Source organism: Rhinopithecus bieti, unplaced genomic scaffold, assembly GCF_001698545.2.
Source record: "Rhinopithecus bieti isolate Rb0 unplaced genomic scaffold, ASM169854v2 scaffold_6481, whole genome shotgun sequence".
Lineage (NCBI taxonomy): Eukaryota > Metazoa > Chordata > Mammalia > Primates > Cercopithecidae > Rhinopithecus > Rhinopithecus bieti.
In genome coordinates, this window is record NW_016805314.1 from 3,966,860 (window position 1) to 3,994,419 (window position 27,560).

The window sequence follows — 27,560 nt, forward strand, 5'->3', positions numbered from 1 at the left end:
ATTGAGGGTTGCCACTCAGGACTAACTTCTCCTACTCAGTCAAAGCAAGTGAGACATTGGCTCATCCAAGTGTTAGCAAGCAAGTTGGGGATGGGGAGTCAGCTATTGACTGGACTTCAAGTGGCAGAGAGGTTCTGGAAGAGGCTGTTACTATTGCCCCATGTGGCGTCACCTGGCTTGGGAATCCAGATTAAGGTATCATCTACAGGACCACACATCCACAGAGGGCTTACAGACTTAAAGACTGTCCAGACCTCTGTGCTGATTCACTTTCCATCCTATGCATTCATCAAAAAAGAGCAGGCCTTGCATTTTCTGTATAAATTTAGGTCACTCAAAAGGAGAAAGGCTCCTAGAAACCAGCTGATAGCATTGAGTTCTGTGTCCCCACCCAAATCTCATCTCAAATTGTAATCCCCATAATCCCAACTTGTCAAGGAAGGGACCCGCTGAGCGGTGATTGGATCATGGGGTGGTTTTCCCCGTGTTGTTCTCATGATAGTAAGTCTCTCGAGATCTGATGGCTTCATAAAGGGCAGTTTCCCCTGCACTCACTCCTCTCTCTCCTGCCACCTTGTGAAGAAGGTGTCTTGTGAAGAAGGGGAAACTTCTGCCGTGAGTAGAAGTTTCCTGAGCCCTCCCCAGCCATGCAGAACCGCGTCAATTAAACCTCCTTTGTTTATAAATTACCCAGTCTTGTGTAGTATCTTTACAGCAGTGTGAAAATGGACTAATACACCAGTTAAGCTTTTAACAGGTTACAAAGTGTTTCGGGTTCCCTACTTCCTTCCCAGACAGATTTCTGTTTCCATGGTTGGAAGAACAGGAGGCTTTCTTATTACTCAGGGACCTCTGTATGATGGAGGAGAAAAGCACAGAGCTCTCTGTTGGCCTGCAACTTACCCCTGGAAAAATAAAAATGCACTTTTGATACAGTAAGCATTTAGTGCCGCTGCTGGGATTTGCGGCAGAATCTGGATGGGAATATGCGACTAAATTTAACTTATTTGTGTCTCCTATCTGCCTAACGCTGTGATGAGCCCTAAAGACACAATTAAAGGGGAACAGTAATTCATTCCCCAACTCACTTGGGTAGAGAAAATTGTAGCTTCTATGATTTGATCTGGCATTCACCTAAGGCACTAACCTCAGGGTGTCAGGGATAAACCACCACCAGCAGCACCATGAAATCCCCCTTAAAGCTACTCCTCGTGGGCAGCTTGGATAAGAGGAGACTGCCTGATGGGCCGGGAGCGCTGCACACTGCCTGGGACTGAGGGTCGTGAAGACAGGGAAAGGGCCAGGCACCAGCAAAGAGCTGCCCCTTTGATGGAGAGGGTCTGTAGCAGCACCCTCAGCGTGCCTGCCTGTTTACGGGTGTACAGGGAGCAGTATCTGTAAAAGTGTAACAATGATTTTCTCTTCAGCCTCCCCCGTAAGTGGCTTTTACCCCAATTTACCTTAGTAATTCGTTATCTGTGGGAATATCAGCATTTGTTTCAAAAGTAGAACAAGAGAAATAAAGAAGGAACAAGCTGTTTCTGATACTCAGAATGAGGACTGTGCAGAAGAAAAACAGGGTCACAGCCTACTGTCCTGAGAGAAGATTCTCCAGGTTCCCTCATCTTTGCTTTCTCACTTATGAAGGACTGATCCATGAGGCCCAGCTCCTAGTGCTCTCCTGGAGGGTCAGAAACTTGGCTTTCTGACTGGGAGAGCTGGCTCCACAGAAGAGCTTTCACCTGGAGGGATTCTCATCCCCAGAGAACACTGGGCGGTGTCTGCAGACACTTTGGGTTGTCACGACTAGGAGTGGAGGGTGTGCCCCCGGCATCTGGTGGGTCAGACCAGAGGATGCCGCTAAACTCCCTGCCTGGCATAGTCCCATGCCCACAGAGAATGACCTGGCCCCAAACACCATGAGTGCCGCAAGTGAGACTCTGCTCAATGGCACAGGTCCTCAGAGCGGCGTCCCAGAGCAGCACTGCGAGCCCCATGCGGGACCCCACTAGAAACACGCCCCCCAGGCCTCACCCCAGACCCGCCCGCCAGCCATTCCAGGAAGGCCCAGCCACCTGTGCTTGGGCAAGCCCGCCAGGTGCTGTGATGCACCTGAGGCTTATGGAAGTAAGAGGCCATGATATGGGAACTCCTGGCATTTTCTGGCTCTGGGCCGTGGTGGTGAAGAGGAGGAAGAGACCGAAGAAGGGAGTCAAGCTGCTATCTGTGCTTCTACCTCCTCTGTGGGCTGCAGCTGAGAGACGGAGCTTGGGATGGGCAGAAAAGGAGACACCTGAGCAGGCAGCGCTCACCCCATGACCTGCTTGCCACTAGGGTGACCCACTCCTCCAAGTTCCCAGAGAGCCTGTTAGGTATCCCTGAGCCAATTTGTACCACTTGGGAACTTGTAATGGCTTAAAAAAGCAAAACACCAAAAATACCACAGGTCTTCCCTCTGCCCGTGCAGTCCCACCAAGCGGACTCACTCTGGGGGCTGGGACGGCTCTCTCTGCCCTTTGCTATGGCTCAGAAGGACCAGTACCACCCACAGGAAAACTGGGAGAAGAACGGGGAACGGTCAGGGCTGTAAGTTAGGTGCCCGTGGTGATTAGGAGAGGCACAGTGGGTTGGCCTGAATTTCAGAGAAGCAGGGTTTCTGCCTGAGTATGGAAAACCAATGGCATGGAAAACCATGGGCAAGAACAAAGAACACACTTAAAAAAAATTATAACACTTATTTTGGGTTTCTTGATGAGTGAATTTAAGTTTTAAGTTTATAAATATTATCTAATTGTCATTTTAACAGCATCCCAGGGTATTTTTTCTATTTTTAAATTTTTATTTGAAATAATTCTTGTTATTTCTTTGTCATCCCACATAAAGAATCACATAGTTGGCTCAACCAAGCCTGCACTCCCAGGATCTCATCTCATCTTAGCATATCACAAAAAACCATGATCCAGTAGACACACCTGCGTAACCTATGAAGAATGATAAAACGACTACTCATTGGCAGTAACATAGCATAATTATTAGAATAGTAACCGAATATTACCAACGTCCACCTTTGTATTTCCTCCTCTCTCCTGCTCCAGTGGTAACTGGAATAGCTTACGTTTTGTGCTTATTATCTTCTTGGCGTACTTTAGTGTTTTACTATCTATGCATCTATCACTAAGATACTATTTGCATTTGTGCGTTTTGAGTACCTTATATAAATGGTGTTGTATTGTGTGCAATTTTCTTAGATTATTTTGGTGTCATACTGTATGTATTCTTCTGAAACTATTTTTTGTTGATTTTCAACATTGAGTTCATTACCTATACCGCTCTACAGAAATCTACTTCTGAATGCATTAAAGATCACTCATACATCCTTTTTGGGGTGGACAGTAAGCTTTCTTTAGTTTGGGGATATTATGAACAATGCTGATGCAAACATTTATGTGTAGGTTTCAGTGTGCATGTGAAAGCGTTTCTATAGGATGGACAACTTGAAGTAAAATTGCTGCGTCTTAGGACTTAACACATTGTCAATTGCACTAGATGGTACCAAATTGCTTTCCAGAGTAGTTGAGAATAAACTTCTACCACAGTGCCAATCAACGTATGTGTGTAGAATTTTATCTTCTTTTAGCTTTTAATCTGTATTTCCTTATTAGTAAGGAAGTCAGTGTCTTCTAATATGTTTATTGGCCATTTATATTTCTTCTTCTGTGAAATGAGTATTTCTATCTTTTGCCCATTTTGTAATGTTTTGCTTTAGTTTATTTCTTGATTTCCTTTTGAGATGATTTGGAATGTTTATTCTTTGAAGAATATAAATGTTTCAAATAACTTCTTCCAATTTATGGCTTGTCTTTTCCTTTTGTAAAAAATGGGGTCTTTCTATGAACAGGAAGCTTTTGTTTATTTTAGTAGTCAGGTTGACCTAGCTTTTACTTCATGGTTGTGCTTTCATGTCTTATTTAAGAAAATACTTTACTGTGACAAGACTGTAACAACAGTTTATCTACAATTTCTTCTAAAAGTTTTACTGTTTGTTTTAATTTTAAAATCTTTAATCTGTATATTAGGGGCTGAATTGTGTGAAACCCTAATTCCTAGTACCTCAGAATGCAACTGTATTTGGGGATATGGTCTCTAAAGGGGTAACTAAGGTTCAATAAGTTCATTAAGGTGGGTCCTAATCCAGTGTGACTGGTGTCACTGTATGAAGAGGAAATCATGGCACAGAGGAAACCCATGTGCAGACACAGGGAAGGGATGGCCATCTGCGAGCCGAAGAGGGGCCTCAGGAGGAGCCAGCCCTGCTGACGCCTTGATCTTGGACTTCCAGCCTCCAGAACTGTGAGAAAATAAATATCTGTCGTTTAAACCAGCCAGTCTATGGTATTTGTTACAACTGCCCTAGCAAACCTATGCACCATTCCAATTAATGTTTATATACATTGTGAGGTAAGATCCAGTATTTTAAAAACATATTAATCAATTGTACTTTCTTCCCACAGGAATCTGGAATGTCATCTAATATGTAAAGTTTTTCAAATATTTTTTGGGTTCATTCCCTCAATGAAGAGAACTCATTGCTTGAGAAAGACTCTGAACAAGATGGGATTGCTAGCCAAGCTGTTTTATTTGTCTTGGCTAGAAATTCTCTGCAGCCCATAATCCAAATAGTTTACATGTCTAGATGCCTGAAATTTATTTTTCAATTCTTGTCTTAACTTCCTAAAGTTAGGAAGTTAGGTTCCTAACTATAGAAACCGAAGTTTTGTCAAAAGCCAATTACCCTGTCCCTGCTCACACACAGGCAGCAGCAGAAACAGGCTGAACACCTGCCACAAGAGTGTATAGAGAAAAGCAGAGAATGTTTGCTTCCCATACGTGGCCTGGCTCCAAAAAGCCATCACAGGAATTCTGATGTAAAGCACATCCAAGTTCGTTCAGTTCTAAACGTTTAAACATTTGTATTCTGATTTGCTTTTTAAAGCATTATTTTGACTGTAGTTCCCAAATATGTGGCTTTTTAATCTTTTTGATGCTGATTTCTAATTTGCCTTTTGTGTATGGAACATGCCTTTTCTAAAATGTCAATTATTTGAAAATTTCTAAGATGGATTTGGAACCCAACATATGGTCAAGTTTGAAAAGTTTTTATGAACCAGAGAGCTGCATGAGTTGATTACTGAGGTAGAAATGAGATAACAATACTTAGATAATAAAATTTAAACACTGTTTAGATTTAACCATGTTGTAGGCATGTTTTCATGCCATTAATGTGATCTTTGTGCTTTAGTGATGGTTTTATAGTGTAATCTATATTGACCCTAAAATGCATGCCCTCTACTACCATGTAGAAGGGCCTGCTGAAATATGAATCTGAGCATGCCTCCCCTGTTCCTGGTCTCTGCCTGTTGAGAAGAGTGAACCCTCTCCTGAGTGACTCCCATCTCCACCATAATGCCTTGAGCAGAACTCTCTGTATTGTGGCACTTACATATTGCATCATGTCTTGAATTTCTTTGTACTGGGGCTCCCCAGGGAAACAGAACCAATAAAATGTATGTAGAGAGAGACTTTTATTATAAAGAATTGGTTCAAATAGTTATGAAAGCTGAGAAGTCCCAAGTTTTGTAGTCAGCAAGCTGGAGACCTAGGAGAGTTGACGGTGTAAGTGCCAGTCTGAGTCAGAGTTGGAGGCAGAAGACGACCAATGTCCCAGATCGAAGACAGGCAGAGAGTGAGCTCTCCCTTACCCTGCCTTTTGTTTATTTAAGCCCCCAACAAATGGGATGGGGTGCACGAACTTTAGGTGGGGCAACCTGCTTTACAGAGATAGCTCGTGTGGCAAACAGAGATACCATTAGTTGAACTGCTTATGTCCAGATGGGAGAGGTGATAGTGTGTGCAGCTTATGCACACAAACTGCTAAGATTCGGTGTGAATGTTGGCTGACAGGTTGGGCTGCAGCATGTTATACTGGACTGTGCTGGTTCTGGCTTCTCAACAAGCTTGGCATAGGCAAGATCCACGAAGGCCAGGTGGAGCTGACTGGAGATGACACTGTCAATAAACCAAAGCATCAGTGTGGGAGACTTGTTCAAAACCAAAAAGATCTTTGATGATTCAATTCTAATAATATTCCTATTAAGCCATGCATATTCTTTCTTAGGTTGAGGGTAGTTGGCATTATTTGACTAAACTAGTTTCTCAAAGAACAATGGTTTGCTTTTTTTTTTTGTCTCAGGGGATGGCCAGTCCTCTCTTTTCTGCTTTTTGAGGCTAACATTTGTTTCCCAGAACTCCGAGGCCTCCCTCATTCCAAGCCCATATTTCACGTGTTGGGCTGACCTCACACTGGGAGCAGCCCGCCCTCTTCAAGCAGCTGCCTCAATCATTGGTCTCATCAGCAAGCACCTATCAGGGGCCCCCTACATGTCAGGCAGTGCTAGGATTCAAAAGTAAACCAGACATTCCTGCCCTGGTCACATCCTGGCCCCCATGGAACATACATTTGTGAGAACTGGATATCATAAGCTCCAAATACTTTGGGGCAGTCTTGTTCAAGAAGCGTAGTTGAAATCAAGCTCACCATTCACAATGGCATTTGAGGAAAAAGATGGTGGTTTGTTGTCAGTTCTCATAAAGGCACACAGAGTAACGAACAAGCATTCGCCATGTGGGGTGGTGGTGTAGCTTGAGTTAATTACACACCTTCTCTGTATCTTGTCACCATAAAATATCTAAGTGCTACTGTGCACATCAGCTCCCAATGATCGTTATGTCATAATCCGTGATCTCACTAATTCTGTTCTGTAATTGCACCATTCTGTAAGTGGATGATTCACTTGCTAGTCATGAAGCAACAGGTCCTTTGTTTTGACTTTCTGCTCATTGCACTGATTATAAAAAATAATTTTGTGATTGTAACAAATTAATTTCTCAATGCAATGAGGAGCTTGTTTACTTACCCTTTATAATGGGGAACAGCCCAAAACAACAAAACAAGGAGCAGACAAATAAATAGATTACACATCTGGTAAGTGCTACAGAGATGAACAAGGGATGATGGGCCAGGAGAGAAAATACAGGCAGCCCTCCAGATCCATGGGCTCTGCATCTGTGGATTCAACCAACTGCAGATCAAAGATACTCAGAAAAAAAATGAATGGCTGCATCTATACTAAACATGTATGGATTTTCTTTCCTTGTCATTGTTCCTTAAACAATACAGTATAATTATTTCCATAGCATTGACATTTTATTAGGTGTTGTAAGTGATCTAGAAATGATTTTTAAATATATGGGAGGATAGGTGTAGGTTATATGCAAATAGTATGCCATTTTCTATAAGGTACTTGATTGTCTGTGGATTTTGGTATCCACAGGTGTCCTGGAACCAATCACTCGTGGATACTGAAGCATGACTGTAATTGAAAGGGTCACATTCCTATTTAGATTTAGTATGGTCAGAGAAGGCCACCGTGAGGAAGGGCCATTGAATGCATTACTTAAGGGAGGAAAAGGAGTCAGTCATACAAGGCATCATTTCAACCCTGTAAACAGTGTGTGCAAAGCCTCTAAGAGAGGAGGGACGCGGGTAGCTTGAGGACATGAACAGAGGTCAGAGTGGCTGGCAATTATCTCCAGGGTGGTGCAGTCCTTATACACCACAGGAAGAAACTTCAATTTTCTTTTCAGTGATATGGACAGTGACCCACTGGGGACTTCCTTGGTGCAGTCTCTGTTTTGAGACCACCACTCTTGCTACTCTGTGGCAGAATGGCCGGGGAAGAGTAGAAGTAGGGGAGAAGAGTTAGGGCCTGCTGCACAGGGTGGATGGGAAGATGGTGAAAGAACCGCACAGATCCCAAATGTATTTAGGAGGTAGAATTGACACAATCTGCAGATAGGTTGCATATTAGCCATAGCTTTGTCATAAATTGCCCCAAAACTTAGTGATGTGAGATACATTTATTATCTTGCAGTTTCTGTGAATCAAGAATCTGGACACTGCCCAGCAGCTGGCCCTTTCTGGAAAGGGACAGAATAAGAGGCAGATTTAAAACAATTTCTGCCTTCAAAAGGCTCATGGTTAAACAGTGTAAATAGTTAGCTAGAATGTTAGGTCATGATATATGTTTGTTAGAGGGAGAACGTATTTCAGGCTGGAAGGATTTAGAAAGAAAAGATTCATGACAGAGGTATAGCTTTGAGTTCAATCTTTACAAATAGGCATGATGTTGGAAGTGAACGAGGGAAGTGCCTCCCACCAGGCAGGGCAGGAAGGGAGGTCCAGGGTATGTGGGGTCGGAGATGAGGATGTTTATTTTTTAGCTTACGGTTGTCTGCAGTGAACATGGGGAAGAAAGCTAAGTAAGGTTGGAAAAGTAAGTTGAATCTGAACTCAGAGGGCTATAAATGCTAGGCTAAGAAGTTTAAATTTTATTTAACAGGCAATTGTTACATTTTTTAACATTTAAATTTGATTTGAAAATTAAAATAGGCCAGGCATGGTGGCTTACACCTGTAATCCCAGCATTTTGGGAGGCTGAGGCAGGTGGATCATGAGATCTGTTCAAGACCAGCCTGGCCAAAATGGTGAAACCCTGTCTCTACTAAAAATACAAAAATTAGCTGGGCATGGTGGCAGGCACCTGTAATCCCAGCTACTCTGGAGGCTGAGGCAGAGAATTATTTGAACCCAGGAGCTGGAGATTGCAGTGAGCCGAGATAGCGCCACTGCACTCCAGCCTGGATGACAGATTGAGACTCTGTGTCAAAAAAAAGTAAAACAATAGTCCAAGATGGCCAAATAGGAACACCTCCAGTCTACAGCTCCCAGCGTGAGTGACACAGAAGATGGATAATTTCTGCATTTCCAACTGAGGTACTGGGTTCATCTCACTGGGGCTTGTTGGACAGTGGGTGCAGCCCACAAAGGGAAGTCCATCAGACTAACAGCGGATCTCTCTGCAGAAACCCTATAAGCTAGAAGAGAAGGGGGATCAATATTCAACACTCTTAAAGAAAATAATTTTCAACCCAGAATTTCATATCCAGCCAAGCTAGTTTCACAAGTGAAGGAGAAATAAAATTCTTTACAGACAAGCAAATGCTGAGAGATTTTGTCACCACCAGGCCTGCCTTACAAGAGCTCCTGAAGGAAGCACTAAACATGGAAAGAAACAACTGGTACCAGCCTCAGCAAAAACATACCAAATTGTAAAGACCATCCATGCCATGAAGAATCTGCATCAATTAATGGGCAAAATAACCAACTAACATCATAATGACAGGATCAAATTCATACATAACAATATTAACCTTAAATGTAAATGCCTAAATTCTCGCAATTCAGAGAGGAGACACAGACCTGGCAAATTGGCTAAGCAGTCAAGGCGCGTCATCAGTGACCTGCTGTATCAGGGCGGGGGGAGACCCATCTCATGTGCAGAACACACATAGGCTCAAAATTAAAGCGATGGAGAAAGGATCTGGTACCAAGCAATGGACGGAAAACAAAAAAAAGCGAGGGGTTGCAATCCTATCTCTGGATAAAACAGACTTAAACAAACAAAGATCAGAAGGAGACAAAGAAGGCCTTACATAAGGTAAAGGCATCAATTCAACAAGAAGAGCTACCTATCCTAAATATATATGCACCCAATACAAGGAGCATCCAGATTCATAAAGCAAGTCTTTAGAGACCTACAAGAGACTTAGACTCCCACACAATAATAATTGGAAGACTTTAACACCCCACCTGTCAAACATTAGACAGATCAATGAGACAGAAAGTTAACAAGGATATCCAGGAATTGAACTCAGCTCTACACCAAGTGGATCTAACAGACATCTGCAGAACTCTCCACCTCAAATCAACAGAGTATACATTCTTCTCAGCACCACATCGCACTTATTCCAAAAGTGACCACATAGTTGGAAGTGAAGCATTCCTCAGCAAATGTAAAAGAACACAAATTATAACAAACTGTCTCTCAGACCACAGTGCAATCAAACTAGAACTCAGGATTAAGAAACTCAATCAAAATCGTGCCTGAGCGTGACTGGGGCAGGAAGGGGTGGGTGTGAGGGGGAGGAAGGCAGGGCTCCACTGTGGGGAGCCTCTTGGGACCCCTCTGGCAAGAGGCCCTTCCACGGGCTTCCACAGAAGTAAGGGCACACTGAACGTCACCTTAGCCTCCTTCATGGTTTTCCACCCCCTGACGGGTATTCAGTGACACTGTGGTTTATTAAAAGCACACAGCTCACAGATTCCCTCAATTTTGTTTTCAGAGGAAGTTCCCACATGGAACCAGCAGCTGGCAGGGATGTGCTGTGTGCGGCAGAGCACCGGAGAGCTGGGGCCTCTTCTGGCATTTTCCAGTGAGCTATGATTGGGCAACAGACTGGGACCCCAACTCTAAAGAAAGATCTTGAAAAAAAAAGTAAAACCAATTTTAAAAAAGGAAGAAGAATTTTGTTTGTTGGTTTGTTTGTTTTTTGAGACAGAGACTTGCTCTGTCAGCCAGGTTGGAGTGCAGTGGCTTGATCTCCACTCACTGCAACCTCCATCTCCTGGGCTCAACCAATTCTCCTGCCTCAGCCTCCCGAGTAGCTGGGATTACAGGCGTGTGCCACCACGCCCGCCTAATTTTTGTATTTTTAGTAGAGAACATGTTAGTAGAGAACATGTTTCACCATGTTGGCCAGGCTGGTCTCGAACTCCTGACCTCAAGCAATTCACTCACCTCAGCCTCCCAAAGTGCTGGGATTACAGGTGTGAGCCACCACACCCAGCTGAAAAAACAGAATTTTTTTTTTTTTTTTTGAGAAGGAGTCTCGCTCTGTCGCCCAGGCTGGAGTGCAGTGGCCGGATCTCAGCTCACTGCAAGCTCCGCCTCCCGGGTTCATGCCATTCTCCTGCCTCAGCCTCCCAAGTAGCTGGGACTACAGGCGCCCGCCACCTCGCCCGGCTAGTTTTTTGTATTTTTTAGTAGAGACGGGGTTTCACCGTGTTAGCCAGGATGGTCTCGATCTCCTGACCTCGTGATCCACCCGTCTCGGCCTCCCAAAGTGCTGGGATTACAGGCTTGAGCCACCGCGCCCGGCAAAAAACAGAATTTTTAAGTCTTCTAATATTTGGATATAGTTTTCCATGTTCCTGTAGTTTATTTTATAGACCTGATGGTTTAGAAGCATTTCACTTTCCCTTTTGCTAGCCATGTGATTATACTTTCATTTTAAATGTGTTTGTGCGTTTTTCCTAAAGCATTTTCACCTAGGCCATCTCACTTAGTCTGAACAAGATCAGTGCTTTGCACACGGCTGCTTGCTGAGCAGAGTCCAGCGAACCCAATAGTGCAATATGAGACTGAATCTTTCCATTCTTTCCATTCCAGGGCCTTCAGATCCCAGGTGCTACCAGCCTGCTGTGTGACAGCACATGTCCCTGAAAGCCTCTGTGCTCCAGTTCCCTCACTGATAAAGGAGGGTGATACTAATGGTACCCGCTTTATGGAGCTGTGAGAGTTAAGAGACAATCGACAGAAATGTCAAACATGTAGACCTGTGCCTGGCACACAAGTGCTTGGTAAATGTCATATTCATAACACAGGAAAAAACCTGATGAAAATGAATCACTTTTGGATAAGGATTTTAATATTCTTACAGACATTCCCCATCCAGCTTTTAGCTCAATGGATCAGGTTATCTGCAAGGACAGCAGCCTCTTGCTGGGTGCCCCATGGAGACAGCGATCCTCCCTCCTCTCTTACCTTCTCAAGGGTGGCCCTTTTCCATCACCAAGGCTGCACTCACGCAGAGAGGAAGCTTTCCATCCCGACAGGATCAGGCCGATTAACTTCAATTCCTAGGGGAAAAGACTCTTGAGAACACATTTTAACCTTGGACTCTCACCTAGAGTTCTGCACGATTTTCCATTTCCTTAACTAATGAATGCATCTAGCAGACTCAGTCCCTAAAAAAGACCCATTTGAAAGATAATAGCCAGAGCTGGGCAGCGGATCTGGGCTGCCCCCTGCTGAGCACCTCTTCAGCCAGGCCTGCACTTGAGCAGAGTTACCCTGTGGAGGGACAGGTGGAGGCCGGCTGCTTCACTTCCCTCTGCTGGGAGTGGCCCTGCGTGATGGGGTGCATATCCACTTCATTAGTTTTTTAACCTGTTGGAGACGATTATCAATTTACTTAAAGTTTGAATGTCTGTAAGGACAAAATTTAAAGCTAGGGTCTGAAGATCTGTAGCAGGGATGTATCTGTCATCTCCCTATCCCTCCATCTCAGCCTGTTAACTGTATCATCGTGGGTTAAATTAATTGCTAAGAGACCACGGAGTCCATTTTATAGCTCAGATGAGCAGTTTTCATTTTCTGTAGTAAACATGACATAAGTAAACAAAGAGTTTCTCTAACAAGGATGGCTTACAAGTAGAAGTGGCTAAATTTTCACTTTTATAAATTTTGCTGCTTTTTATTAACTGTCAGTAAACCTGGAAAGATGATCTTACAAGTAGACAACAGATTTTTCATACTTTAATCTTAAAGTTACCTCTGCCTCAACTCTTTGTTCACAGCTCTCTGACACTGGAATATTAAGAGTTGATCATCTTTCCCTTTAATTTTTCACTGACAATATCAATTCCTAACCCAGATTTTTGGATCTCACGAGGGTTCTTATTTTACAGTTGTCTCATACATTTCTGTAAGAAGTTCAGCCTAAGAAGAAATCAAGAATTGTCTTTTCCGGTTCATACATAAACTCCTATAGGGTCGTCCACTACTAAAGCAATAGAAGGTGCTGCCTTCTTTTTCTAGAAGCTGGTGTTCTTAAAAGAGAGCAGTTTAGGAGCAGGAATTGTGCTTTATTAACATCAAAGCGCTGGCACAGGAAGTTTGCACACACAGTTCTGGAAGCTTCTGATGTTTTCTGCCTGCTTTGGGAAGCTATAGCTCTTTGCTTCACCATCAGTTATCGGGAACTGAAGGAAAATTATGATTTTTTTTTTTTTAAATAAATTGCACCAGGATGCTCGGTCTGCAGCCCCAGTGGCTGGTTTTCCTGTGCCTGGGATGTTGGCCTTGTAGAGTTACTTCTGTAATCTCAAGACAGACAGCTTTGTTTGATCAAAATTGTTACTTCATCTTGCACAGTTTCAAGAGTTCTACAGGTTTAATGGACACAGAAACCTGGGGGAACTTTCTTACTCTCCAGGGCTCATTCATAGAGGTTCTCAAATACTCCATCAGCAGAGGGGAGCCCCCGACCTGACCGTATCACCGACCTCATGAGCTCAGTTATTCGGAGCTGCTGGTTTCACCTCCCAAGTCTTCCCGGAACCCGTGCCCTCCACTTGGGCATCGTTACTAACCACCATGAGAGGACGTCTGTTCTCATCTAGCCTCCACCCTGCAGCCGAGGAATCTCCGTAAAAAGAACACCTGGCTTAGTTTCTGCTGGAAACCGTTGAATAGTCCCCCCTGTTTCCTGGAAGGGGCTGGGCAGCCCCCGCTGCGTCCACAGCCCCCCGGGCCTGCCTCCTGCAGGCCCCGCTACTTTGTCACCAAAGCATCCTCCGCGCTCGCACCTGCGTGAAGCTGTGCTCGGCCGCTCCCGCCGAGGGAACCGCCTCCCCAAAGCTGTGCGCTCTGATTCTCACTCGTTTACCGAGAGGTAGCAGTGTGGGGAAAGCGGAATTCTGCAGGGACTCTCCCCTGTGCTTCGCGGGCCTCGGTGGAATCCTTGTTTCAGGATCTGCTCGTCGTTTCCAGTCGTGCGCGCGGCGCGGAGGCTGCTCGGCCCAGCGCCGGGCTCTGGCTCTCTCCGCCTCTCCCACACGCCGGCCTTTCTGTGCCAGCTGGCTGGCGACCCAGGTTAGGAAGCCCAAGGTCGGGGCGTTAACCCAAGGGCCCTCCCGCTTTCCCTCCGAGGGCGGAGAGGCGTCTGCGCCCGAGCCGGCTGCGGGAACACCGGGAGCGCCGGCGGAGCTCGGCTGTCCTCGCGGTGCGGCGCCCGACGCGCATTCTTGGGACCGGGATCCGCCGTCTGCGCCTGCGAACGGGTTTCTGCCTCGGCTACACGCGCAGCGCGCAGAACTGAGCCGGCCCCGCGGAACCCGGGGCTCCGGTCCCGGCCGGAGCGCGGCGTCGGGGGCCGCGGAGAGGGCGGCAGCCGCAGGGGACCCTCGGCGCCTCGGCCTCGCCGCGATGAAGTCCCCGCCCTTCCTCAGGTGACGGATCGCCGCTGCCCCGGCGGCAGCCCAGCCCGCCCTCCCGGGCCGCCCACCACCCAGCGCGTGCCTCGGAGCCTCCCGCCCTCCCCGGGGTCTGTGGCCAGCCGGGCGCCCCAGGCGTGCGCCGCGCCAAGCCCGGTCATTGAGCCCGCGCTCCCCAGCTTTCCTCTGCAGATGCCCGTGCCACCCGCACCCTGCGGAGGGGCTGTTCACCAGATGCCAGAAAGTCAGGGTTGGGGATGCCGGCCGGGGCCCCAGCGGCTGGACGCCGTGTCCTTCCTGAACCTGGTGGGGAGTGCGCCCGCCTCCACCTCCCCAGACACCCACCCGCAGGGCCCAGCCCTGCCTGTGGGGTCTAGGACTGAAGGTCTGTCCCCGGCCTCCGTGCTGCGCTCTCCTGGCCCTGGGCCCGCCCGGAAGACCCGCCTGTGTCGCGGGCCCCCTCCCCGGCTCCGGCCTCCAAAGCGCCGCCGGCACAGCTTCGCGGCCCGGGCCGCTCGGCGGGGCCAGCACCGTCCCCTTGTCACTGTTCTCCTTTCTCCTTCCAGCCCGTGCCTCTCCTGGAAGAGAGCGGTGGGCGTCTTTTTCCTGCCGTTTGTCTTATCAGCCTTTGCTCCTCGGTTTAAGCAGGAAGAGAACCTCATGCGTGGCAGAGCGCATCCGCCCCAGCCCAGGTTGGCCTGAGAGCCGCATTCCTGCGGAGGGAGGGGAGCGACCTCACCTTTCTTGGAGAAAAGAGTATCGCGACTGTGCACAGAACACGTCCTACTAACCAGAACTTCTTTTTCTTCGCTAGGGTTTCAGCCGCCCCTCCGAGCCCGCTCCCGAATTCTCTCTCCCTTTCCACTTCCTTTCCCTCGCCCGCCCCCTCCAGGTTTAACTGGTCTCATCTGACCCCTCTGGAGCTGAAGAATCGATCTGTGGGACTGGGAACTGCAAGCACAGGTCGGGGTAAGCCCCACTTCACCCTGGAGGGCCACAAGTTCCTGATCTTCGGGGGCTCCATCCACTATTTCCGGGTGCCCAGGGAGTACTGGAGGGACCGCCTGCTGAAGCTGAAGGCCTGTGGCTTCAATACTGTCACCACGTGAGTGCTGGCCCCTCACCTCCAGGATCTTGCTCCCCTACAAGTGCAGGGTAGCAAGAGCCTCCGATTTTGGGGGCCCAGCGTGAGGACTTACAAGTCGTTTCCAGCACATACATTTTATGCTTAAGCGTCCAATGGTCACTTACGTCTCATGCTGAGCTTGCTCTATGATCAAAAACTTGGATAGGGGTTAGTGGGAGAATCTCAGGGGAGAAGGTTATTTGCTCAGGAATCTGTCTGTCTAGTGAAGGAACACCAGGAGCCCTTGGGAGCACTCAGTTTAATGACAGAAGCTTCAGGCACACTTACAGATAAATATGTACTTAGATACATGCATGTTTTTAAAACAAACTTTTTTTTTTTTTTTTTTTTTGAGACAGGGTCTTGCTCTGTTTGTTGCTCGGGCTGGAGTGCAGTGGCCCGATCTCAGCTCATGGCAGCTTCTACTTCTCTGGCTCAGGTGATGCTCCTGCCTCAGCCTCCTGAGTAGCTGGGGCCACAGGTGCATGCCACCACACCAGGCTAGTGTTTTGAATTGTTTGTAGAGATGGAGTTTTTCGCCTTGTTGCCTGGACTGGTCTCAAACTCCTGAACTCAAGCAATTCACCCTTTAAAAGGAAACACCATGGTTGTCCTCATACCTGTATACAACTGACCAGCCACCCTGTATGACCATAGGAATGCAAAACTGCTTCAGAATCAGAGGCCCCGTCCTCCTGAGGGCCTGCCTCCACATCTTGTGGCAAGCTTACCATCACACTCACTGTAAAGGAGAAGATGCTTAGAGGGCCCTGTGCCTTATTGCAGAGCTGGTATTGAAGGGTGAATTTGAAGCTGAGAGGCAGTAAATTGACAACTGGTTCATTTAAAATGCAAAGAATTTAATCAAATAATCGTTGAGTTTTATTGAAAGCTGCTACTGCATCTCTTGGGGGGACAATATAGTTTTTCTTCACCTTTCTTTTGAATTGCTGAATTACGTCGACAATTTTTCTGATAGTCAGGCAGCCATATGGTACTAGTATAAACTCTGCTTGGCTCTGAGATATGCACACATTACATACACATAGATTGCTAGACTTTATTTGCTAGTGTTTTATCTCTTTTTTTTTTTTTTTTTTTTTTTGAGACAGAGTCTCGCTCAGTCGCCCAGGCTGGAGTGCAGTGGCTTGATCTTGGCTCACTGCAAGCTCTGCCTCCCACGTTCACACCATTCTCCTGCTTCAGCCTCCCAAGTAGCTGGGACTGCAGGCGCCCGCCACCACGCCCGGCTAATTCTTTGTATTTTTAGTAGAGACAGGGTTTCACTGTGTTAGGCAGGATGGTCTCGATCTCCTGACCTCATGATCCGCCCGCCTCGGCCTCCCAAAGAGCTGGGATCACAGGCATGAGCCACCGCGCCCGGCCGAAAGTGTTTTATTTCAAATGTGTTTATGATTATAAGCCAAACTGATTTAAAATTTTATTTTGTTAGTATTCTTGTCCAGTTTTGAATCAATCTTATAATAAGCTCATAAAGTGAGTAAATCTTCTTTTCTTACTTATTGAAAATATTTTGCACAAGAATTATCTTTACCCTGAAAGTTTTTTAAGATTCACCTGTAAACTCTGTGACTACTATCTTTTGTGGTTTGTGAGGTGAAGGATTTTGGGAAAACATAGCTCTTTGAATGGTTATTAACTCACGTCCTCTATTTCTTCTTGAATACATTCTGCTTTCCCCTCTTTTTTCCTTCCTTCCTTCCTTCCTTTCTTCTCTCCCTCCCTCCCTTCCTTCCTTCTCTCCCTCCCTCCCTTCCTTCCTTTCTTTCTTTGCCTTTCTCTCCTTTCTCTCCTTCCTTCCTTCCTTCCTTCCTTCCTTCCTTCCTTCCTTCCTTCATTTCTTTCTTTCTTTCTTCTTTGTTTTTTTGTTTCTTCTAATGGAGTCTCACTCTGTCACCCAGGCTGGAGTGCAGTGGTGCAATCTCTGCTCGCTGCAACCTCTGCCTCCTGGGTTCAAGGGATTCTCCTGCCTCAGCCTCCTGAGTAGCTGGGATTACGGTGTCCACCACCACGCCCGGCTACTTTTTGTATTTATAGCAGAGATGGGGTTTCACCATATTGTTCAGGCTGGTCTCAAACTCCTGACCTCAGGTGATCCACCTGCCTCGACCTCCTAAAGTGCTGGGATTACAGGCATGAGCCACTGCGCCCAGGCTTCTTCCTTCTTTTGAACTCACTGGGACTTAACAAATTTTTCCTTTCTTTCCTGTACTCACTTGGAAGTCACGTACATCACATTGTGTATTTTGGCTGTTTTTTTCTTTTTCCTTAATCTTATCTATTTCTATTTAGTCTTTTCAAATAGCTAGCTTGTAGCTTTGTTAATACTCTCTGTATATTTCGGATTTCTATTTCACAGTTTCTGAGTTAAATGTAATTTCCTTTTCTCTACTTTATTAAATTTAGTACCTTCTCTTCTCTGTCCTCCTCGGTATCCTCCTCCTCCTCCTCCTTTTTCCCTGAGTTAATATTTAACTTCTTTTACTTCCAGTCTTTTGTGTTTTCTAATATATTCATTCAAAGATATGAATGTTTATCTGAGTGTTGCTTTGGTTACATAGCCCACATATTTTGCTATATAGTGCTTTGAATTTATTTATTTTCAAATATTTCCTAAGTTTTGATATTGTTTCCATTAGCTATTTGGGAATATGCTGTTTTATTTATTTATTTATTTTAATTTTTACTATTGTTAACTGTGATTTTAAAATTTATTTGCATTTGTCTTGGGATCATGGACTATGTGATATAGATTTTTGGAATTTGCTGAGATTTACTTTGTGACATAGTACGTGCAACTGTTTCATGCATTTTAAATTTTGGTCTTTTAAGTTTTACATTCTTTTTTCATACTTAGTTCTACAGATACACTGTTTTTTTTTTTTTCTGAGACGGAGTCTTGCTCTGTCGCCCAGGCTGGAGTGCAGTGTCCGGATCTCAGCTCACTGCAAGCTCCGCCTCCCGGGTTCACGACATTCTCCTGCCTCAGCCTCCCGTGTAGCTGGGACTACAGGCGCCGCCACCTCGCCCGGCTAGTTTTTTGTATTTTAGTAGAGACGGGGTTTCACCGTGTTAGCCAGGATGGTCTCGATCTCCTGACCTCGTGATCCGCCCGTCTTGGCCTCCCAAAGTGCTGGGATTACAGGCTTGAGCCACCGCGCCCGGCCCAGATTCACTTTTTAAGGGAACGTAAATGCTCCATCTGTTGGCTACTGGGTTCTCCTTCCTTATTAGACGCGGCTTGTTAATTATGCAGTTCAAATCTATATCCTTACAAGTTTTTTTTTTTCTGCTTATTTTCTTTGTTTCTTAGAGGGGTACTTTAAATCTTTTCGCTGTGATGGTAACTGATGTATCCATGTCCTCTCTAATTCAGTCAGCTTCTCCTTTACTTACAACAAGCTATGTTGTAACTGACGACATACAACAAGCTCTATTGTTGAGCTCATAGAAGGCCATGAGTAGTATGTCTTCTTGGTGGTTCATACAGTCACTTCTACAATGTATTGTCAAAAATCTCTGCGCTGCACAAAACTGTGTAATAAAAACCACAGGGCTTAGAGGAAACACGATGTTAAGGGGCATAACACTCAAACATGTTGCCAGTGGCACAAAAAAAGACAGTTGCCTGGTGAGCTATGCCTAGCATACCTAATAAAATTTTTACTCATAGCCCTATGGGGGAGGGTCCTGTAGGGGCCATTCTTGCTAAGTTCTAAAGGTAGTACCCTTACTAGATTTACTGTATCTCCACTATCTTCACAGAAACTACTCATTTGTTCTTATTTTGACTAACTCATAGCAATACTATATAAGGCAGATGTAGACATTTTTGTTTTTGTTCTCTTCTTTAGTTTATGCTTTTAATGGGTGTTACAATAGGGCAGTGAGTGGAAGAATTTATATATAAATCCCAAGAAATCTAGCATCACAGGACAATTGGCACCTTGAACCACAATTGGATAATAGAGCAAGAAACTATAAAGATAGTCATGGTTAGTGTAACAGAGGTTTAATTTCCATTGGAAACTTCAACTTATTTCAGAATAGAGCAATGCATGGTTTTGGCCTGGATTTGGGGCAGACCTAACAATTTGGAGGAAGAAATAAGAAGATACTCATCATACTTCCCTTTCACCTCTTCCAGCTATGTTCCGTGGAACCTGCATGAGCCAGAAAGAGGCAAATTTGACTTCTCTGGGAACCTGGACCTGGAGTACGTGGTGTTGCTGCTTCTGTGACCTGGCCAGGGGCAGGGGCAGAGAGGTGGCTGGGAGGGACCTGGGTCTGGAGCCCTGTTCTAGGACTGCGAGAGGACCTGCACCCGGGACCTAGATGCTCCCCAGTCATGACCTGCTGGGTCTGCAGCCTTTGGGCCCCACTTCTCCACTGCAGCCCAGAAGGGCAAAAGACCCCAGGAGCCGCCCGACTCTGCATGGGATCCTGCTGCCTGGGCTGGGGCAGGGCGGCCCCTCTAGGCTAGCAAGGCTATTGGGTCAGGTTCACTGTTAAGACCCCTGTGCCCTGGCTGTCACCCTTCCTCCTCAGGCCCCCGATGGGGCTGTGCAGAGGCTCTGAGGCTGGGAGCAGCTCAGGCCACCGACTTAGTGTGGGAGTCCCCGTTCTTTGTGGGTGGGGCCGAGCCATCCCTTCGCCCCACCGGGCAGCTCCACCCTGTGACGTGTGTGGCCCCCACCCGGCCTCATCCTGGGCCGTCATGGGAGGGGCTGACGATGTGGACCTCCCTAGGGCCTTCGTCCTGATGGCTGCGGAGATCGGGCTGTGGGTGATTCTGCGTCCAGGCCCCTACATCTGCAGTGAGATGGACCTCGGGGGCTTGCCCAGGTAAGCGGGGCTGCAATCCCAGAGTTGTGGTTCTAACGAAGTATTTGCTTTCGTGAATTTCAATCTAGTAACAAGGAAAGTGACTTTATTCACGGAGCTGATGAGGGGTGTACCACCCCAAGCCACGCACCGCGCCTGTGTTGTCCACGTGAAGCCTGCGGTACTGGGGTAAAGAGGGTGTGCTCAGGGAGAAGTGGCCACAAGAGGCTCCCACTCTTCTTTCCCCACACAGGAGGGGCTGTGGCCCCCTCTGTCCTTCTCAAAATGCCCTGGGAAGAAAGGGACTGGAAGGTTTAAGGCCTGCAAGGGAAGGTTCTGATGACTCTGGGCTTGTTTTGAAAACTTCTGATCTGTCGCTTATTTTGTGAGGGGAAGGCTGCCTTTCCATGCAGTGAGGCCACCCTCAGCTCCCCTCCCTTCCCTCTTGCTTTTCTTTGCCTTATTCTCTCCTCTGTGATTCTGGCCCCCAGCCCAGACTGCTGAGGGTCAGGGTGAGACTCCAAGACTGCTCTCTGCTACCCCTGTGGTGGGCAGGGCTTCCTGGGGAATCTGGGGCTCTGCCTCCGGTGAGCACCTCTGCACCTCGGAGTCAGATGAGGCCTTTGCTTTCTCTTCAGGGGCAGAGAAAGCCTGAGCTGAGGGGAGTGGAGTTTTCGGGAATCAGTGACTCCCGGCATAGCTTGACTGGAGGCCTGCCTGGCACTTCCCCAGTGACCTGGAGGTGGCAGAGTGTCATTGGCCCGTAGGCTCCTGCCCTGAGCCTGAAGCCTTAGCTCTTAGTGGAAATGTGACAGTGTGCCTAAGGAAATTTTTCTGTCCCCAAGAATTTTTTTTTTTTTTTTTTGAGATGGAGTCTTGCTCTTGTCACCCAGGCTGGAGTTCAGTGCTGTGATCTTGGCTCGCTGCAACCTCCGCCTCCCGGGTTCAAGTGATTCTCCTGCCTCAGCCTCCTGAGTAGCTGGGATTACAGGCGCCTGCCACTACACCCGGCTAAGTTTTGTACTTTTAGTAGAGACAGGGGTTTCGCCATGTTGGCCAGACTGGTCTCGAACTCCCGACCTCAGGTGATCTGCCCACCTCGGCCTCCCAAAGTGCTGGGATTATAGGCATGAGCCACCAAGCCCAACTGAAAAATGTTTTCAATAAACTGAAAAAGAATGGAGAGTGTTCAACAAAAGGTAGAAGAAAAGCTTTTAAGACATGACTGTAACAGACTTGACAGGCCAGACCCTCAGTCGGACCAAATGGAGCTGAAGGCACTTCCCAAGTTGCAAAGTGCCTTGGAGGTGGAGGCGGGTGTTTGCTTTCAAATCCCGACAGTCAATGAGAATGGTCTGAAAGTCTCGCGAGGCACAGATCTTTCCAGGACCCCTGAGTGCTCCGGGACCACGGGTGTGAGGCAGCTGGGCAGACGTGCTGGGCGAGCTGGGGCAGCTCTGAGCCCTCTCCTCCTTCCCTCTCCCGTCCTGTCTCAGACCCTGAGCCTGCCCCTCTCTCCCTCAGCTGGCTCCTGCGAGACCCCCGGTTACTGTTGAGGACAACCAACAAGGGCTTCACTGAAGCAGTTGAGAAGTATTTTGACCACCTGATTCCCAGAGTGATTCCTCTCCAGGTAAAGCCAAATTATCTTCTGCATCTTTCTTACATGCACTTTCCTGATCGGGCAGTGGAAGGTCGTGGGACCCACATACAAGTGGTGGCATAACCCTAAGGCAGGAGGGAGGTGGGAATATGGATGGGATTGGCGTGGAAGCAGATGCATTTGTAGGTTTGAGGGCTCAAGTTTAAGTAGCTAGTGTGAGAAACAGGGAAAACTGTGGCAGTTACGTGTCTGCAACGCACTAGGGATGGTGGCTCCCACAGCAGCCAAGTGACCCAGCAGACTAACTCCAGTGCTGGAGCAGAGCGCGCAGACCGCAGGGGACGTGGATCAGAGCCGGCCACACCAGCTGTGCAGCCTTTAGCAGCAAGCCCAGAGACTCCAGGCTTTTGCCCCAAATAGCCTCACTCTTTAACCCTCCTCTGCTTGTCTCTCAGTACCGCCAGGGAGGCCCTGTCATCGCGGTGCAAGTGGAGAATGAATATGGCTCATTCAATAAGGATAAAACCTACATGCCGTATCTCCACAAGGTGAGAGGGCCTTGGTTTGGCCCCATGTTTACATGCCTCCTTCCTCCATCTGTCTCTTTTCTGGCATGCTTTTCTGATTCCTGGATGCATGGGTGATCGGGCTGGGCACAGTGCATTCTGAGAATACTGGCCTGTGAACACGAGGTGCTGAGGGGTGGTGGCCCACTGCGTGGCTGAAAATTTTCATATAACTTTTGACTCCCTCAAAATGTAGTCACTAATAGCCTACTGTTGACTGGAAGCCTTACCGATAATAAACAGTTGATTAATGCAGGTTTGTATATCTATTATATACTGTATTCTTACAATAAAGTAAGCTTCAGAAAAGAAAATGTTACTAAGGAAATCATAAGTCACAGAAAATATATTGACTTCTCATTAAGCAGAAATGAATCATGGTAAAGGTCTTTATCCTCATCATCTTCATGTTAAGCAGGCTGAGGGGGAGGAAGAGGTGGAGGAGGAGGAGTTGGTTTTGCTGACTCAGGGGTGGCAGAAGAGGTGGAGGAGGTGGCAGGGGAGGCAGGGGAGTTAACTTGTATTGAAAAAATTCCGAGTATAAGTGGATCCGCACAGTTCAAACCTGTGTTGTTCAGGGTTCAACTTTAGATCAAGTTCATTTTCTCTGTGAATGCACAGCAGTCAGGACAATCACTATGTACCTAAATAACTGTATTAGAAGACAGAACGTGGCGTTAAAGGGCTATTCCTTTCTGCTTCCTATCTCTGGGACCCACGGTTCTCATTAAAGCTGGGGTTGGTGAATCTTCCTCCACTGTAAATAACGCTTCAAGAATTTAGTGAGGTGACTCTCAGCTCGAAGCTTTCTGGCCTGTAAGATAAATGTCATCTCTTCTGTCCCCCTTGCTTCTTCATGGAGGGATGTCTCAGGCCAGGGAATAACTGCAGTTCTGCCTGCTGTCCTTCCTGGTGACTCAGCCCCTGCTGGCCCCTGACTTCCCACATTCAGGAAGCTGATGAGAGTTCAGTCTCAACTGAACCCCTCCTTGGGCTGCCAAGCAGGGTGCAGGGCTGCACGGTGGGCCTGAGCCATCCTGACTCCGGCCTTGCCTCTGCAGCAGTGCCTGCATGGAGACCTCTGTCTGGAGGCTGGGAGGGGAAGAGGAGGGGTCCCCAGCTGGGCAAAGTGGGGAGGAGGGCAGGGCTGGACTTCATCCACATGCTGGCTCTCGCCCTACAGCTGTGGCTTCTGGAGTTGGACAAGGTCAGAGAGTAATTTCCCTCCCCAACTTTTCCTAGGGACTGCATGGCTGCCCTGAATCAGTTGTACTCAGCCAGCATTGTTTGTTCTTGGTTTTAAAATTTACTGGCTGGGCTCAGTGGCTCACGCATACAATCCAGTACTTTGGGAGGCTGCTGCGGGCGGATCACCTGAGGTCAGGAGTTTGAGACCAGCCTGGCCAATGTGGCAAAACCCTGTCTCTACTAAAAATGCAAAAATTAGCTGGGCGTAGTGGTGCATGCCTGTAATCCCAGCTACTCGGGAAGCTGAGGCGGGAAAATCACTTGAACCTGCGAGATGGAGTTTGCAGTGAGCCGAGATTGTGCCACTGGACTCCAGCCTGGGCGACAGAGTGAGACTCGTCTCAAAAAAAAAAAAAGAAAAGAAAAAGAAAAAAAATTACCATTCAACTCCAATCCAGGCCCAGATGTGGCTCAATGAACACAGGAGACGCACAGCCAGGCCCTGGCTATCTGGCCTCGTAACCATGGTTTTTCGGATGAGATCTCCCCATCCCTGCAGCCATGGCAGGCTTCCTTGTTCCCCTTGACAGCGTTAGGCAGCACCTGAGCTTGGTGAAGTCCCTGATGGTTCTCAGGACCCCACAGCTGCAGCCTCTCCCCTTCCAGCACAGAGTGATTCCCTAGTCTTCCTCTTCTTTCAGTGACTTAGATCCTCTTCCAGGGCATTTCCTGGTAAACTCAGCCCATTGTTCCTGGAGGCTTTGGTTATGGGGTGTCAGAACCCACACTCAACCGATTTTAGGGTCATTCCCCACAAAAATCACCAGGCTGAGACAGACAGTGATTTCCCCCAATTTACTAAGTTGCAGAAGGTTAGACTGAATTCAAACCCTTGTCCAGCTCACATCTCACCCAACTGAACCATGCTGTGTTTAGTTTCCAATTTCCTCGTGTAGTCATCCCTTGGCATCCATGGAGGATTGATTCCAGGGCCCCCAGGGACACAAAATCTGTCAGTGTTCAAGTCCTTGACATAAAATGGTGTGGCATTTCCATGCAACCTATGCACATCCTCCCATATCCTTTTTTTTTTTTTTTTTTTTTTTTGAGGCAGTTTTACTCTGTCACCTAGGCTGGTATGATCTCGGCTCATTGCAACCTCTGCCTCTGGTTTCAAGCAATTCTTGTGACTCAGCCTCCCAAGTAGCTGGAATTACAGGTATGCACCACCACACCTGGTTAATTAGAGACAGGGTTTCACCATATTGGCCAAGCTGGTCTTAAACTCTTGACCTCAAGTGATCTGCCTGCCTCAACCTCCCAAAGTGCTGGCATGAGCCACTGTGCCTGGCCTCTCCCATATACTTTAACTTATCTTTAGATTACTCCTAATACCCAATACAATGTAAATGCTACATAAATAGTTGCTATATATTACTCTTTAGGAAATAATGATTGGAAAAATGCCTGTACATGTTCAGTACAGATGCAACTAAGAAATATATTTTTGGCCAGGTGTAGTGGCTCACACCTGTAATTTGAGTACTTTGGGAGTCCAAGGCAGGAGGCTCACTTCAGGCCAGGAGTTTCAGACCAGGCTGGGCAACATAGTGAGACCCTGTTTCTATAAAAGAAAAAAAATTAGCTGGATATGGTGGCATGTGTCTGTAGTCCTAGCTACTCAGGTGACTGAGGTGGTAAGATGGCTTGAATCCAGGAGTTTGAGGTTATAGTGAGCTATCATCATGCCACTGCACTCCAGCTTGGAGAAACACAGAAAGACCCTGTATTGGGGGAAACCCCACCCCCGATATTCAACATGGGTTATTTTCTATTTCCCTAAGCGTTGGCTGGTCTGAGAAATAAAAGGAAAGAGTACAAAAGAGAGAAATTTTAAAGCTGGGTATCTGGGGAAAACGTCACATGTCGGCAGTTTCCGTGATGCTCCCTGAGCCGTAAAACCAGCAAGTTTTTATTAGCGATTTTCAAAAGGGGAGGGAGTGTAGGAATAGGGTGTGGGTCACAGACATCACATGCTTCACAAGGTAATAAAATATCACAAAGCAAGTGGAGGCAGGGCGAGATCACAGGACCACAGGATGGGGTGAAATTAAAATTGCTAATGAAGTTTCAGGCACGCGTTGTCATTGATAACATCTTATCAGGAGACAGGATTTGAGAAGAGACAACCGGTCTGACCAAAATTTATTAGGTGGGAATTTCCTCATCCTAATAAGCCTGGGAGTGCTACAGGAGACCGGGGCTTATTTCATCCCTTTGGCTTTGACCTTAAAAGATGGCCGGCTCCACGTGGGCCATTCATAGGCCTACCCTCAGGGGCGCATTCTCTTTCTCAGAGCTGTTCCTTGCTGAGAAAAAGAATTCAGTGATATTTCTCCTATTTGCTTTTGAAAGAAGAGAAATATGGCTCTGTTCCATCTGGCTCACAGGCAGTCAGAGTCCAAGGCCATCTCCCTTGTTCCCTGAACATTGCTGTTATCCTGTTCTTTTTTCAAGGTGCCCGGATTTCATATTGTTCAAACACACATGCTCTACAATTTGTGCAGTTAACACAATCATCACAGGGTCCTGAGGCGACACACATCCTCTTCAGCTTATGAAGATGATGGGATTACGAGATTAAAGTAAAGACAGGCATAGGAAATCACAAGGGTATTGATTGGAGAAGTAATAAGTGTCCATGAAATCTTCACAATTTATGTTCAGAGATTGCAGTAAAGACAGGTGTAAGAAATTAGAAAAGTATTAATTTGGGAACTAATAAATGTCCACGAAATCTTCACAATTTATGGTCTTCTGCTGTGGCTTCAGCCCGTCCCATCGTTCGGGGTCCCTGACTTCCCGCAACAACCCTGTCTCTAAAAAAAAATTTTAAATTAAAAAATAAAAACATTTCTGAATGTGATTGCAGAATTCATGGATGTAGTAGAACCCATGAGTATGGGGAGCTGTATGTATTTCTTTTTTCCCAATGGAATGAGGGAATTGGGTTCATTTTGGTTAATTTTCTCAACAGGCTCTGTTGGGAAGAGGGATTGTGGAGCTTCTCTTGACCTCCGATGGTGAGAAAAATGTGCTGAGCGGCCACACCAAAGGAGGTACACATTCAGAGTTAGTTCACAGGAGAACAAGGCTTTCAGCCAGCCCGTGTAAATCTTGAACACACTCCAGAGAAAAACAAGTGCATCTTGATGCCTCCCTTTCCCGTGTCCACTGGGATGGATCTTGGAGTTTGATGTTATAATAAATGAGGACTCAAGGTCAAGGTTCAGGGCCGCTCACCAGCCCCCTCTCTTGGCCTTGCTCCTGCTGTCTTTAAACACAGCAGCACTGGAGCTCCTCTGTCCTCAGGACGCCTTTCCGTCTGCCATAGGTTTTCTGTGGTAAGGAATCTGCATTAGTACTGGGCCTGGCCTGGGATCAGGGCCGTCTCCACTAACGTGGGAAACCACAGGGAGAACCAGAAGATGGGTGTTGTGTCAGGAACCCCGCCTAGACCCTGTCCCGTTTCTGGGATCCTTCCACCCAAGGCTCCGTGTGGACACTTAGGAGGTCCTAGAGAATTAAGTGGCAGGAAGGTTCAGGACGGACTCATCAGATGGCAGTAGTGAGGGGCACGCCCGGGTGTGAGTAGGCCGCTGGGGTGGGCTGCTGCGGGCGGCTGCCCTTCTGCCTCCTTAGCAGCCGCTTTTCCACTGGAGCATGGTACACTGGAACACGTGCTGAGTTTGGGGCCAGGAAGCTGCGTTCCATTTCTGGTCTAATCATGTCAGGGAGCCTTGGCCTGGCTCACTTCCCTGCACAGAGTGTAGCTAATTTTAACAATGAGTGTCCGTGCAAGTGTCAGGGATGTGGCGATGGCCATGGCAGCCCTTTGGACGTGGCAGAGTGGGATGCGGGCAGCCTCTCGCCATCCTCACCGCTGAGCATGCGCTCCTCCTGCGTGCGCCGGGCGGGGGCGGGGGGCGGGTTCCT

At 47.2% G+C, this 27,560-nt stretch overlaps 1 protein-coding gene across 7 annotated transcripts in view; it reads left to right on the forward strand.

Moving 5' to 3' along the window:
• The first annotated feature begins 13,852 nt into the window (after positions 1 to 13,852).
• The window catches only part of GLB1L3 (galactosidase beta 1 like 3), a 43,976-nt gene continuing 30,268 nt past the window's right edge, over positions 13,853 to 27,560 (forward strand). For 5 of the 7 annotated variants that reach the window (XM_017872177.1, XM_017872183.1, XM_017872180.1 and 2 more), the window contains exons 1-7: positions 14,262 to 14,928; positions 15,051 to 15,341; positions 19,531 to 19,599; positions 20,133 to 20,228; positions 21,732 to 21,840; positions 22,266 to 22,358; positions 26,602 to 26,683. In XM_017872177.1, coding sequence (XP_017727666.1) covers positions 14,429 to 14,928; positions 15,051 to 15,341; positions 19,531 to 19,599; positions 20,133 to 20,228; positions 21,732 to 21,840; positions 22,266 to 22,358; positions 26,602 to 26,683 — 1,240 coding nt within the window. In that variant the 5' untranslated portion in view covers positions 14,262 to 14,428. The other 2 variants (XM_017872181.1, XM_017872178.1) reach the window with 2 other exon arrangements.